Source organism: Eufriesea mexicana, unplaced genomic scaffold (genome assembly GCF_001483705.2).
Source record: "Eufriesea mexicana isolate 0111107269 unplaced genomic scaffold, ASM148370v2 scaffold1623, whole genome shotgun sequence".
NCBI lineage: Eukaryota > Metazoa > Arthropoda > Insecta > Hymenoptera > Apidae > Eufriesea > Eufriesea mexicana.
Window position 1 is genome coordinate 163,321 of NW_016909734.1, and position 16,290 is coordinate 179,610.

The 16,290-nt window shown below is 43.6% G+C and overlaps 1 protein-coding gene across 1 annotated transcript; it reads right to left on the reverse strand.

Moving 5' to 3' along the window:
- Window positions 1–231: 231 nt before the first annotated feature.
- LOC108548512 (uncharacterized) lies at window positions 232–2,653 on the reverse strand. Its single transcript, XM_017901484.1, has 4 exons — window positions 2,532–2,653; window positions 2,257–2,455; window positions 2,059–2,151; window positions 232–549 (listed from the first exon to the last, which is right to left on the reverse strand). The coding sequence occupies exons 1-4, from the start codon at window positions 2,651–2,653 to the stop codon at window positions 232–234; spliced, it is 732 nt and encodes a 243-aa protein (XP_017756973.1).
- Between the last annotated feature and the right edge of the window lie 13,637 nt (window positions 2,654–16,290).

Below are 16,290 nucleotides of genomic sequence, written 5' to 3' on the forward strand. Positions count from 1 at the left end.
ATTAATATTCGAAATCTCTTCAAATCGCTGTTATCTATGCACACCGTGTTGAAGCGTGTAGGAAACAGAGACTGCTGATTTTACCGTTAAATTAGGTCTAATATTTCAATATTACGATATGATCCTGCACTGAGAAATAGCTTGGTCTAGTCTCTGAAGAGTGATAAGGCAAGAGGGCTAATCGTGAATAATTTCTTACGGATTTCCGGTTTAGATCTGAGAATTTTCGGATCAACAACCGACACGGGGCCAGCTGGCCTGCTCGTAGTTTCTGTATTTCGCGCAAACGTCGATGGAACTGTAATGGAACGGCAGCTGGACGATGTTGATGTTGTAATCCGTGTTGACCAGCATCGAGTTGACCGTGGGTATGTGCAGCTTATTAGCCAGATCGTCTTCTTGAAATTCCCCGGTTATAGGGTTCATTTGGGAGCAACGGGTTTTCGCCAGCACGCACGCGGTGGTGTTCACGTATAATTGGGCTAGTTTCACGTCCGTGAGGGTGAAATTCGGGAACATTCGTATGGCCTCGCCGACGCATTCCCGGAGCTGCGCGAAGCGGAACGTTTGTCGGTGAGCCATTGTGTCTATTCGGGATACGAGTTTTGCGGCGGTGAAATTTCTTTGCCGGTGTTTTTAGGCAACCGTGAGACATTAAACCCCTCAACGTCTGCGTACTCGTGACACAGACATGTCACGTTTCTCATACGTCGCACAGTGTGTCGAGTAATTGGGACAAAATTCATAATTCCCGAGCTGCTTGATTTTCCAGCTGAGATCCCTTATACTTTTATTAAGGAAATTCAAAAATGCATCGATCGATGAGGAAAGGTTACTATAAAAATAATCGCACAGCAAGAAATTAATAGGATAAACGTTTAGCAAATGGCACCAAAATTGGAGAAATTTTGAGCACGATTTTGGCAAATAATTTAAAAAATTGGTAAAAATTATAGGTATTATTAAAATCTACGTACTTTCATCAGTATTTTGATATTAATATGCTGTGAATTATAGATTTTAATTTTTCGATTTTTTATCATTATAAAATACCGTCCTATGCAGCTTATTTATACTAATTTGATATTACACTATTTTGATATTAATATGTTATGAATTATTATTATTCGAATTTTTCGAATTTTGATTATTGTAAAATAGTGTCCCATGCAGGTTATTTATACTAACTCATCATTTAATAATTGCATTAACACTAGAACTATCAAAGGGAAAGATCCCCTAATCAAGAGTCATCAAAAGAAAACGACTTGTCTTCAACTTTTCATCTTCACCATTGAGAGTATCATATACTTCTGGCTAATCGAAAATTAATATCGATTTTTATTCCAACATGGTCGTAATTACGTATTAATTACGTATAATTACGTACTCGATCCAGATTGCTAGATCTAGTGTTAATTTTCAACTTGACACTCGTATAAATTTTTGCAGTCGTTGAAGGGTTGACCAATTTTCATCTAACGATGCATCGAGATCGGTGCTCAATTATTGGCAAAGAGGTGCGTTCCGAAGACAAACGATGCTTTTATAAAGAGCAGAAGCATAGATATGTACAATTGATCACGGATACAGCAATGTGTATATGTACAGAAGATACTCACTGGGTTTCGCGTTGCAGACGGTTGAAAATACAGAACGATATGTACACGATCTTTATACAGGTGTCTATGTACAGTATATTCCTGTTAAGTAATCAATTTTGGCTTCTCGGGCTGACAGGTTCCGCTCCTGGCCTCACGGTGTTCGACTCCGGGTCCTGTTCCCGTATCACGCAAACAGCTCTGGCTAATTTCTTGTACAGGCTCAAGAAAAATAACGACACATCCCTGGAAATCATTCTCAGACTCGACGATCTTGATTTGACTCGTCGCGCGTCCTGTTCGGTATTTACAATTGCTTTCTCTTTAGGTTTCTATGTACACTGGTCAACAAGCCGATGGGATCTGACAGGTTGGAATAAGCTAGCAGGTGCGCGGTCGTTCAATAGCGCTCCTCGTTGCACGAAAGCATGCGAAGAAATTTTAATTGGCTACTTACCAGGTTGTCCTTGTTCACCTGGCGAACGCACTCGAGGAACGTGCAATACACTGTCATGGGGTTCGTTCTTGTGTCCGGCGTGCTGGTGGCGTTCTGTTTTGCAAAAATACGACCAGTGATGGGTCTTGTAATTTGGTCAAGGAAAGGTCAGGATAGTTGATCGAAATTGCAGGATGAAGTCTAGATTGAGCAGCTTACGTTCAGGTACTGTTGACAGTGACCGTAATCGGTGTTATTGAGATAAATATCAGCGCAGTTAGACATTGCCACCAGCAGAGGGTAGCCAAGGGCTTGGCTGGTGGTCCTGAAGAAGCACCCGTAGCACGCATCTCGACGAACCGTGTCTGATCCTTGGGACTCGTTGCACAATTGGTTCAGCAATTCAGGGATTCTTACTCTGTAATTATACAATTACAGGTAGAATTTGTCTGCTAGTGACAGTCGAATTAAGGGTTCAAGTCAATGAGATTTACTTTTTAATTCCTGTTAAAGATCCCAAAAATTTGGACAGACTCTCTTTCACTAGTGGTTCCACCAAGTTGACACATAGAGTCGCGAACAATATTGTTATAACGGATACACGTAGTTTCACCATCGTTGGTTGTTTGAATGAGTATCCGTTCGTCCTACCTGTTTTATACCATAGGTGGGTCTGATAGGATCTTCAGGGGCGGATGATTTCCGGTAAATAATAAATTTCAACATGTCTATTTTTAGAGGAAAATATTGTCCCAGTGCTCTGTAACGTGGGTACTTTATACTTCCGAGGTTGCACACAGTTTTGGTATTGTTCGAATTATAATATGACTATTTGGGTGTTTCGTATTTAATGCGATCGAAAATACCAAGAACAAAGGACATGTCTGACTGTGATTAGTAAAATATCATTATCCGATCACGAAGGATGCAATTTATTGTAAAATGGCTATCTAACTGAACCTTTTATTGTCATAATAATATTTTTAACACGTTGTGACCTGTAAAATTTCCTCGTCCAGCCACGAACAGGTATTTCGTATTTAAAAAATGGCAGGGTTTCTTTTAATTTTACAATTATGCGATTGAAAATACCAAGAACAAAGGACATGTCTGACTGTGACTAGTAAAATATCATTATCTGATCACGAAGGGTATAATCTACTGTAAACTGGCTACCTAACAGAACCTTTTATTATACATAATAATATTTTTAACACGTGACCAGGAAAATATCCTCATTTGGCCATGAAGAAGTATTTCGTATTTAATAAATGGCAGGAATTCGTTAAATTTTATAATTATGCCATTGAAAATGTCAAGAATAAAGAACATGTCTGATTTTGACTAGTAAAATATCATTGTTTTATGAGGGACACAATCTACTGCAATCTGACTATCTAATAGAACTTCTGATTGCACATAATAATCTTCTTAACACGTGACCAGTGTAATTTCCTCGTCTAGCCATAAAGAAGTATTTTGTATTTATAAAATGGCAAGGTCTTGTTTAATTTTACAATTATGCGATTGAAACTACCAAGAACAAAGGACATATCCTATTGCGACCAGTAAAATATCATCGTCCGATCACGAAGGGTACAATCTACTGCAATTTGACTATCTAACAGAACCTTTCATTGTACATAATAACATTTTTAACACGTGACCAGTGTAATTTCCTCGTCTAGCCATAAAGAAGTATTTTGTATTAAGAAAATGGCAGGGTTTCGTTTAATTTTATAATTATGCGATTGAAAATATCAAGAACAAAGGACATGTCCTATTGTGACCAGTAAAATATCACCGTCCGATCACGAAGGGTACAATCAACTGCAATCTGACTATCTAGCAGACCCTTTGATTGTTAATAATAATATTTTTAACACGTGATAAGTAAAATATCTTCGTCTGATCAGGAAGAGCACAATCTACTGTGAACTCGCCTCGTGGCGCCACGACTTCGTGCGGTCCTGACTGCAAACTCGCGACAGAAGTGTAACAATTCTCATTACTCGTGCGACCGTGTAGAGGCACGTCGACGACGCGCCGTCGGGCGTCGTTGTCCCGTAAAAATGGACCGTGAACGAGAGATCTAGGGCGGTGGAAGTCGAGCGACAGTTCGATCGCGGCAGCAGCGAGATCGGCCGGTTCCGCGGACGCGATCCGTCAGATCGGATCTGTCTGACACCATTATTACGTGGCGATATGAGAGAACTTCGTGTCGCGTTGGAAACTGCATTCAGCCTGGAGAACTGCTGGACCTTCATGGACCGCTTTTCACGTGGCGAGATATCGACCTGTTTATTTATCTCGTCCGGAATCTTTTTCTGAATTTTGTTGCGAAGACAGGACACTTATTCGTAAATCGATGCGCGGCAGTTGGCATTCTATGGGGTTTATGATTCATAGTACAAGATGTTTCGGTAGTTTTCGAGAGTAGTTTGGTTAAGTATTGCCATTTAGTATGTGCAAGGAGCGTGTGCGAGAGAGGAAAGGGTTCTGGGCCTGGCAGTGTACTCGTCAGTAAGGCTCCCTAGCGGAATATTAGTGGCAGGTCAGGAAATCCTATTTGTAGGAAGCAGAGAGCTCGCTGAGTACTTTCGAGAAACCTCAAACTCCCTCGAATCCCTCTGGTGCTGAGTATAAAGTGGTCGCCACATTACCAAATTTAGCAAAATGTATCAAAGATATGTCAATTATATGTTATAGATTTTACAGCATTGCCTATTGTGGTTCTAGGGTAGGAACCGTGGGTTCTCTTGCTAGACAAGAGTCCTATTTATGAAGCAATCTCGAGTTGCTTCTCGATCTCGAGTCATCAGCTATCAAGTGATTTCCTGGGTTCTATTCGTATAAACATCTTTTCCAGAGGTCTCATGATCCAGACCTAGTCTGTTAGCTCTAATAGTCCCAATATAAATGTCTTACTGTCTTGTGTCTTATGTTATTATTATATCCCAAGTGTCTTATATTGTTATTATATCATAAGTGTCTTTTATTATTATAATATCCCAAATTGTAAGATCTCATTAGTGATCGGAACTCGTATTGATAAGGCATATCAGATTCTGTAATAATGTCTATCACAAGCCTGAAAAGCACTGCAAACTGGACCAGGTGGTGCGATAAATGAATAAAAAGGATAGACTCTGGTAGACCCGACAGAGTGAGCGAGACAAAAGTACGCAAACTATTCTTGCCAAGAGTTGAAGACGCGGTCCAGTCGTTCTACCGCGAAGGATCATCCCGTTTCGCGTGTTCTACTTGCTCCGTGCACTTGTTCTACCCGTTCACTCAATTACCAGGATCTTTCCAACCATTTGCATTATTTCCTGGCCCTAGTACGGCTCGTGTTATGAAACTCGCTACAGCCCTTTCCGAATTGCCTCCCTCGTTGCGTCCTGGCCTTAAATGTACCTTACCGTGTTACAATTAGGGGGAAAAGCATGTTACACCTGGGGCATATAATTCTTTGTGCTCTTACTCGTACGGAGATACCACGGGTTCTTGCGCTGGCTTTTATTTCCAAGCATGCACCTATTCAGGACATAATCCATCGTCGCTGTTTCTTTGTCCTTTTTCCGCCAATTTTACAGCTTATTCTACGAAGAAACGTAGAATTCAGTTTCCGTACAGTGCAAGGAAAGAGTTTGGAGACTATCAAATACCCGAAATCGATATTTCTCATCTGGAATCTACCCCTTTTTCGCTCTTCCCGAGATTTAGTGCCGGATGGCGATGCGTTCTCTTTGGATGAACGGCATCCAAAGGTACCCAAGGGTACCCACAGCGTGTACCTTCGAGTCTACTTACTTCGAACGTCGTTACCCAGGTTGTAGGACAAAGAAATCTAGAATTTTAGGGGTAGAACCCTGTCGCACAGAGGGTTGGATTGTAACGGAGTGCGAGATACCGTGGTCGTAGAAGTTGTCTAATTTCGAGTGTCAAAGTGGGATTAACTTCGGAAAAAGGTATTCCAAGGAATCCAAGGGTACCTATAGCGTTGCTATGTACAACCTGTACGTACCTGCACGACGAAGAAATATAGGATTTTAGGGGGTAGAACTAGTGGCACAGAGGGATGGTTCTCCGCGACGGAATGCGAGATACCGTGGTCGTGGAAGTTGTCTAATTTCGAGTGTTAAGGTGGGAAAGTGGGCCACCGTGTGTGTCCGAGACGACACTCGTGCCATGGCTATTTATACGGCAGACGGTCGGGCAAGAAAGACGCGACGCTCAGGACATGGACGAAAAGGGGCAAAAGAACGAACGGATGCGACGGCGAACCGGCGAGGAAGAGGAAGGTGGAGGGCAACGGTGCAATCCCGATGGAACCAGAATTAGAATGACTCACGGGATTATTTGGGTTTATGTAATCCGAGAAATTCGACGTCGGTGACGTTACCAGGCGTCGCGCTGCGTCACCGAATCGGCCGAGTTATTGCTTTCCTCTACGTTCGGGGATTATGGTGTCACGTTGCACCTTTCATGCCCAAACTGGATTTCCAGATCGCCTTAAATTGGCTGGCTGATCGTCAAAGGTGTCTCGAGCTATTGTCCACCCTGTCTTTTCATGGAAAATACTTGTTGCTAGATCTTAGGCTAGCTAGTTCTCTCTCAAACTACTACATTCGGAATTTGTGTATTTTAAATTTTAATTTTAAAAATACAATGGCAGTTCGTCTACCGACTAAGGTACACGAGATATCCACTCTCAAAAATTTTCCAAAATTTGTCAAACTCATTTTTCGAGTAACACTTACCAAAACTCTGTCAATATCCGACTGTCTCTTCTTTTTCAAGCTTCCTGGCTTTGAAAATGTGCTAGTTTCAATCAGCACACCAGGTATTTAAAGTAAATTTAAACACACTGTGTACCACGCGTCCTCCAAAGCCAGGATCCTAATCAGTGCCAAAGAAATGTGGTCATGGCAAAGCGACGGGACAGCTGCATTCCCTTCCAAATTTCTTCCCCATCCTGATGGCCGAGCCCGGGATTCCGCTGCTAAAGACCAATTAAACCGTGCGCGATCACCCTCCTTCGAGGTTAGCCTCGATGACAGCTGCATCTCGCTGTCAATCAGTGTCCTCTTCTCGTTCCTGCGGGCGGTCAATTAAGTGGACGGTAACTCAATCCTTGCGGATGTCCCCGCCACTTTATTTCGAGTCTCACGGGAATAACGAGGCGGTGGTAACTCAATTTCGCGGAGCGTACACGCGCGCCGGCACGCTGTTTTTGTCAGCGACGTTTATTCTCGCCGCGCGCCCGGATTTACCGACTAAATAAGCTTTTCCAGGGGATCGGGGAAACGTCCAGCGAGTCGAAATAATTTAATCGCACTCTGAACTGTAATTCCGATGCCGAGGATCGTTTGTAACTCGACCCAAAGGTAAACTGCGGGCATTTATTTCGTAACGCGCTAACACACATCGACTGGCAGCTCGACGCCAAGTAACTTAGGTGCAAACGTGCTCAGCCGCTGATAAATTTCCAACCCCTGCTGTAATTTCCCACCGAGTTGACGACCCAACGTGTAAAATCGAAACCGCTGCGATTAATCGCCGCGATCGTTCAATTTTTCCCGCCCAGAAATATGCAGTTATAGAGTGTTTTTCGCGCGTGGTAATGGCGTCGTCGAACCTGGAATTTATTTTACTTGGAAACGATAAAGTGGAATTATTCGGGAAAATATTCCTGTATTTTTGTAATTTTTGTAGAATCGGGAGAAAGTAAATGTAGAACGTAAATTTTCTGAATAACATTTTTCTTTTTTTATCGACAAAGAAAAATTTGTCTGCTATTTATGGATACCATAAGATTGTTCTTTGCGTGTTTGACAGTATTTGTATAGGTTAATTTGATCGATGTAAGTGATTAGATTCGTGCAATAATAGTTTACAAATGTAAATTATTATTAACCTAACCTTTGCACACGCATTCACATGCTCTCATACACCTGGAAACGACCACACGCACTTTCCACCCAAACCTAAGAAATAAATACATAAAATAATCGAAAAATTGACAAATAAGAGATGAAACGTTAGGGTTTCTGATGATCCTGGTCCAAAGGTTACCAAGACTACCCTGTGAGCAATTGCAGCACTGTCCCACGGTGCAAATGCGAGGGCTACCGGTTTCTTTCACGAAGGCACAAATAAAATCAGCGTCCCCAGAAACTCAACGGGGCGTTCATTTCCGTGGCCCTTCCGACGAAGATCCGTGGATCCGTGTTTCGGGAGTGTCATCGCCACTGGATACTTTCCAATTACGGTGACAAGATTTCGTAGGTTCGTTGATTCGTGGGTAATCCGCGCTTTGGTGCTCCTTATTGGATTAGGGGTCGCAGCGAGCGGCCCTGCGCCACGCGTATTTCGGATTAAGATTCTTAATTGCGAGAGGAAATCCGGCGAAAGTTAGTCCGTGTGTCGCGCGTCGGTGGCGAAGTTGACCTGTCACCTCGAAATTAGGCGAAATCCGGGGTGCGGAAGTGTTGAATCGTTGAAGATAACCGCGATAATTTCGACCAGAGTTGGCATATGTTTGCTAACGAATGTTCATATGTGATATTACTTAGCTTTGGGCTGGATTAGGGATTTATTTCTCAGGTTTGGGTGTAGGGATTGCTGATAAGATATAAGAGACACTTCCGGCACTATTTTTCGAAAACGCGCACTGAAAATCGGAAAAAAACTATTGATTCTATTAGAGAAGAGTCTATTCTACCGAATTAGGTCAAAAAATTCTTATCAGCAATCCCTATTTCGAAAATATAAGAGCCGACGGGAAACTACGCAGTAGCCTGTCACACGTACTCACACTTCCGGCACTATTTTTCGAAAACGCGCACTGAAAATTGGAAAAAAACTATTGATTCTATTAGAGAAGAGTCTATTCTACCGAATTAGGTCAAAAAATTCTTATCAGCAATCCCTATTTCGAAAATATAAGAGCCGACGGGGAACTACGCAGTAGCCTGTCACGCACACTCACACTTCCGGCACTATTTTTCGAAAATGCGCACTCAAAATCGGGAAAAAACTATCGATTCTGTTAGAGAAGAGTCTATTCTACCGAATCAGGTCAAAAAATTCTTATCAGCAATCCCTATTTCTTATATCTTGGGTGTAGTTTTCCGAGACATGAGAGGATGTGAATGCGTGTGTAAGAGTTTTAACACATTACACCGCTCACGAGTTTTCTCGTGTTTCACGTGTGATCTGTTATGGATCTTAGATGTCAACACACTGTCTTGTCAAAACGTACGGTCCCTGGCGTATGTATTAGAGATTTGTATGCGGTACGCAATGTGTTAAGCCCTCGTCGTACCATTTAGCTTGTCAGAATCCGGTCCAGCCACTTAAAAATTTTGTGTTACATGGGCTAGAGTAATTGTAACCTTAACCATCAAACTATTTTCTAGTGTACCTAACCTCACTCTTTATTCATTCAATTTTATTGCTCGTCAATTCGTTCCACGAGGTTTCCTGCGCGCAGGTCGGGCTGCTATTTAAGTATGACAGGGAATTATTAAACGTGGCTAACTTTGTCTACAGCTTAATGAACTTCGATGAATATTTCACCGCCGTTTCGAACGTTACACGACGAGTCTGGATGCGATTAGCGTTACGATGGAATTCATCGATGCATAATTGATCCTTCGGCACCGAGTCGACAGAAACGGAGCAACGAAAAGGGGTCGAGACTGGATCTTCTGACTAGCTTCAGGTCTGATCTACCGCCTTCGCTTCGTCTCGAGGTTGACCCAGGTTCGGTCTCGAAAATCTGAATTGGACGAATGTAATGGGTGACAGAATAGTCGATCGCGAGGTTCACATCGAATAGGTTAACCCTTCTTAAAATAAATTCTTGGTGCCCAGGGCAAGAAGTTCTAAATTTGCTTGACAGTGAATGGGTCAACTCCTTGAGGTACAATCTTAAAGAGAATTGCACGGAATGTTTTTTAATATAAATATCAAATTCAAAGAACAAAGAACATTACACAAGCAGCAAATAATAGATTTACAAGTTTATAAATTAATAAAAAATACTTTAAAATAATTTCTAATTTATTTTATTGCTTTCAATAACTTGCATAGCGGGATACGTAGAATCTCATCGTTCTTTCAGCTTCAAAATTATTATAAGACATCAGATAATGTGTCTTTTCTTCTTATAGAACAATTGATTCGCTCATAATAAATTAATGAAAGACAAAAATTCACTGCAACCATACAATTCATCAATCTTAATCAAAACAGTGTCAACAACTAATGCTATCCGACTTGTATTAATTTTTCTTTTCACTCATTTACGCATTTACAATTGGTTCATAGCATTGTCAACTGAATGCAAGAATTTAAATAAAATATTAACAGTAGGTTACAGACATTTCGTGTATTCCTATTTGAACATGAACGGGATCAACTTAAAGAGCAACATAATTATGCACCGTTGACTTATGAATGAAACTGTGATATATATATTTATATAAAATTTCTAATATCCGTAGCGATTATTTTTATTTAAATGTAAACAGTTTCCGTAATTTTCCTCGTGAAATTTGAAATACGTCAAAATGGCGCCCGCAAACTCCAGTGTCAAACTGTATGACTACGAGTGACTTTAAGTTTTCGAGTTGGATTAAAATCTGTGCCACTAAGAAGTTAAAGAGAATCGGTTTTTCAGCTAACCCGAAAGAGTTAAGCGAAGGACGCGTTTGTTGGTTTGTCGAAGGCGATAACGACGACGCAAAGAATTCCATCCGGCGGTCGTTTCGCGTCATTTCGTTCTGTAACCGTCGCGACGTATCTCGGGGCCAAGATAATTTTTCGCTCGATTCGTTTCCCTTTCGAACTCGGCTGGTTCTCATTAATTTCTCCACGCCTTTATGATTCGTTCCGCTTTACGCGAAGCTCAGCCCGGCTTCCGTCGATCCTCCCCAACGCGCTCCGCGTCTCAATTATTTTCCCTTCTCGCAGCCTTTCGCTCCGATCCTTTCTGGCCGGCTGATAAGTGCATTAGGTGAACCCGGAAATTGGTAGACATCCCGTGGTGTGTACGCACATTAACCCCACCATCGGCCTCTCGTCGTTTCGGAACGCGCGAGTCGAGGGGTCGCGATGAAAAAAGAACAGGAAGCCAGGCTTACGTGGCCGAAAGGAAGTCCACGTGCGAGCTGTATATCAACAGATTTTAACCTACATACACGCGCCCGGTCTCGCCCCCGAGGAATGCTTTTAGCTCTACCCGGCGAATATCATCGTCCAACGGTTCGCTCCCAGTCCACGATCTTTCCTGTACTCCTTTTACTTTCTTATCTCTCCCGACCACCGTTGCATTCGATCGCGATAATAATAACGCAATAAATTCGACAATATCGTGTCCAGGTACTTTCAGCCAGCCGGGTGGTAGGCAGAGTCGAAGCAGGGGGTCGTAAAGCGAGCGAGAGAAGCGTAGAGAACGCTTCCGATGAACCTCGATGGGTTTTGTGGAGACGTGGAAGCATCTTCTTTCGTGGAGACAAGCTCGGTATGGGATCCTGGAACAGCCTGAAAGGCGGTGAAACATGGCGGTGAAACATGGCAGTGCCATTTGGGCCGAAAGAGCCGCGTGCTCTCTTAACACGGCTGCCCTTTTCCCATCGCGACCACATTCGTCACCATGGTCCGACAGACATCCGGTCGCACATATGTGGATATCATTTTCGACCCCTAATTCGCGCGTAGCCGAGATAGAGGACTCTCCCGCTCCGGCACGGGTCGTTAGGTTTTCGAGAGCAGGCTGTTCATAGGTCTGGGGCCTCTTTACCGTTCCACCCTCTTACCGTCGATGAGTATTATAAGAAATTGGCGGTGTAACGCGTGCGTGTATGATAAAAATCAGTTGGCCACGCGAAAGGGCGGCCAGATCGGTCCCGGGGGTGTAATAACCCCGTCGCATTATCGTTATCCTCGACAGATACTTTCATCGATATCACCGTGTACTCGTCTCGCGTGTTTAGATTCCGCGCCGCTCGTTGTCGCGTTCAATTCACCCGCGTAACAGCCGGACTGTACACATTGTAAACATCTTTTAACGATTATTGCCGCCTGTAAATCGTGCACCCCGAACGTTCCGTGCTTCTCCTCGTCGTGCACCGACGAGCACGATGACGTAAACCTTCCTGGCCGCTGAACCGGAAGCCTCTTTTTCGCGTCCACGGTTCGGACTATCGTTGCGAGTTTGTTGCGTGAACAGTCAACTCGAGTTGTTAATTCCTCCTAAACGAATACAAATTTATATCGCCATATAAACGTCAGGGTGCAGAGGAATCTTGTAGTACCCGCTACTCTGAGGATAAGTTTCGATGTTACGTCTTGGGGTAAAAATGGGAGAATTATAAAATATTATTTTAAAGAATAAACGACTTGCAAAACGTGCTATTTCGATTGGTAACAGCTTGGTATGCTCACCCGGGATCTGTATTCAGGGGTAAAAAGGGTAATTTATCAGGTAAATAGAATAGAAACTCTACCCAATAACAAAATACATAGCCCTACGAAGGGTCCATATAAATGCTAGACCTAGTAGCACGCGGTTTATAAAAATAGACAATATCAAGATAACATGACAGACATCTTGTTATTCGAAGTCAAACGTAATTTCCTCAAAGAACCGTCCGTCACTGATCATCGTCAAGCAAGAACGACCCACTGACGATGTGCATCTCCGAAATGTAAATTTCACGCAATTCCATGGTTAAATTATACCGGTAATTAGAAACAGGATGGCAAGGAATTTGTCATTATTACGTTTACGCCGGCCACGGAGCAACGTTAGCAAATCTGATTAATAACGAAGAACGGAGCAATGAACTAAAACGATGAACGGGGTGTGGCCCGACATTAATAGCCATTACGAGAGCCAAGCCCGCGGAAGTCGAGGGCAAAACTGCCGGAATGTCTGCCGAATATTTTTAACCGATTTCTCTCGGCTCTTTCATAATGCGCCGAACACGAGCACGGCCGCCACTTTCGCACACGGCACTCATGCGCACTCAGGATGACGCATGGTTTCGGAAAACGCGTCCCCGCCGTTGCAAATCGTCGGTCGACGCGCGAGAAAAATAGAAGCTCGCGACATTTTCGAGGAGCTGGAATACGCTCGTTAATTTTAACGATCCCATCGAATCGACGATGGCATATACCCCTGGTGCCGCGTTTCGCCCGTCGTCCCTGCCGTCGACGCCGACGCCGACGCCTCCTCATTTTCGCCTGCACTTTACTCCGTTGTATACGTTTCGCATTTTGATTCGATTGGTTTGTAGCTGCCGCACGTGAATAGAATACTGGCGCCGCGGAATTGCGAGCGGGTTGCGATCCTGGTCGTTCGTCAAACACCCTCGCCGACATTTTAGGCCAGCGTGCTTCCGCTCCTGCTCCGTATTCTTCCGTATACTTGGCCAGTGTGTGGGAATTAATTGGAGCGGATCAGATGGGTTTCTATGAGTGCGAGATTGTCCTGAACCGCGTTCTCCGAGCTTAAATTTTTGGGGTTGGATTTTGTAGGTTACCAACGGCGAATTCTTGAGTCGAAAGGGGGATGTTTAAAAAAGGCCACTTTTCTACGTGAATTCTTCGTGGAAATAAAAGATTCGGGACCTTTAATAGCATCCTCCAAGGAATAAGAAATTCCTGTATCACTTTGCCGAGGAACAATAAGAAATTTGTCACAAATGAGTCGAAATATGTAAAAATGCATAGTGCACGTGATTCTACGTGAAAAAATGAATCGAAAATGAAGAATAAAATTTTCTCATTTGAAGCTTCGTTGTCGAGATAATCGACTTTGAATATCCACTGAGTACGCTGGTATACTGACGGTCCATCGGCCATTGCGAAAGTTAAGTGCACGCGTTCTCGTGAATATTCAAAGTCGATTTTCTCGATAATGAAGATTCGAATGAAAAAACTTTATTCTTTATTTTCGATTCATTTTTGCACGTAGAATCACCTCCTACCTGTTTTACTACCGTTGCTGGGACACCCTAAATTGAATCATGCTATACTCATCGATCGCGTACATGTCTTATGTTTTGGAATACAGGTAACTTTTGTATAGCTCGGTAATTAGGTTGCAAGAATATCTCCGTTGTGTAAATTAACGAAGAATAGGTGCAAATAAGCTTCCAACAACCGATTCAACTGCGTTTATGCTTCGTAACCTAAAGGAATGCGTTAATTAACACATTGACGGTGTATCTCGAAATGTTTTGTCAAGAGAAATCGTTTATTTCGACATGTTTGACACGTATAGTCATTAAAAAAGCAATTCTTAAAGCTTCATTCAGCAATAGCGCTGTAGATAATACTAATTAGCGTATCTCCTCACCAATAGTTGCGAAACGAACAATCCGCATCTCCCGTCATTAATCATCGTGAAACAAAACGCGTCAACAATGCGTTAACAGTACTAATCGTATTTTACACACGCGAATCGTGCTATACCGAGGTTCTCCATTACTCTAACCATCGTTTACACCGAAAACGAAGACTTTCGCAGAAACGAAGACTATACGATACTTCGAATAAGATCTCGAATACTATTTTTCGACCTCTGTTCTACTTCCAAGTCCATTCCTCTCGAAACCTTGATTTTTCCCTCATTTTTCCGCGGAAGACCGACGAGCGAATGAGGTAAAAACGAGTTTACACGACGACCTGTAAATCAGCGGTCTCAGAAACGATAGTCTCCGAAACGATGGGGTCAGACCCCAAAAATTCGCTTTAAAAGTTCACAGGCTGCCACAGGAATTTATCGTGGTCGCCTCTCGAGTGCTCTTAACGAAATTAAACCTGTTCAGCAGTGTGCAGAATGTCCACGATGATTGTGTCCACCGTGAAACGTTCGCGCTGAAATCTGGAACGATCAGTGGTAGCCAATTTTATCGCGGAACCGGTTGCAATTTCGCCTTCGTGCCTGCTGCTCCGAAAAATCGTGCCAAAAAATTTGCCACACTTGCACGCAATCGACCATCCTTTCTTTTGCGTATTCAGACCTAGGAATTTCTTCACCCTCGATTCCCAAAGTTTATTTAGGTTCTTGGCACCGTTGTACTGTGCGTTCGATGAAAGGAGGCACAGAGTGTTTACATCTTCATAATTGACACTCTCACGATCACAGGTAGGTGACAAAGATCATCGGTCACTGTCTTCGGTCAATAGTGGTCACTGCCTGTGATCAAGGAACTGTCAGCAGAGGTAATTAACCGTGAGGTTGTAAATACGCTGCGCCTTCTTTTCTCGAACGCACAGTACTAACGCCATCTGCCGATGATTCACTGGGAAACGCCGACTCCGAGGTGGAAACGTGTGTCGGCCTTCGTCCATCGATCGCGGCGCGGGTCCGTGGAAAAGCGATACCTGAAATCGTGGTCCCGGGCCCTCAGGTTCCATCGTTATGGTTACTGTTATGTTTCGGGAGATCCATCCAGCCAGGATGAAGTGCCATTTCGCGTCGAGCCGCCACTTTCGCACGAGTCATCGAGAATATTTCGTCCGAGGGACGCGGCCAGCCACCCCTAGCCTCAACCCCCGTTCTCTCTGTCTTCCTCGAGTTTCGTCATTTGATTTCGAGGGTGCGCGAAGATCGTGTTTACCCTCTTTATGCACTTAGAGTCTCATCAAGCTCTTCACCTCCCCGGGCTCCGTTCCTCGTTCCTTCCTCAAACGGCTTTGGTAAATTTCAGATCTGCCAGGCGGAGAAGAGGAAATATGTATCTCGGTGCTTCATCTGTTGACCGTCTTGTTATCGTTTCCTCTTTTTCAGCCCGATCACTCGCTACGCTGTGGATGCTGTACGAGTGGCGACCGGTCGCGACGCAATTCAGCCCTTGGCCGAGAGGAGGTAATTCGCTCGGGTCGAAATAATCGCGTTTACCGAAGCAAGTGCTCGCGAGCAACTCGCGAACGGACGAATAATTGCTTCAGACGCGGTAAGGTGGCAGCGATTGTTCGCGCGGAGTAAATTTCGCGCGATATCGCGCCCCTCGTGCCCACCCCTCGCTTTCTCTTACATTTTCCAGATATTAAAGCGCAAACAGCCCTTAAGTTGAAAAATTGCCGCACCGTTTTGCGATTCTTCACCCGTTCTGCCTCTCCCCCTTTAGCTTCGCACCCGCCCACGTCCGCGTGTCTCTATTTTCAGAGGACGCGACGTTCTCGGACATTAATAACGTACCGGGAATGCAACGCGGTATAATGTAATGCGAT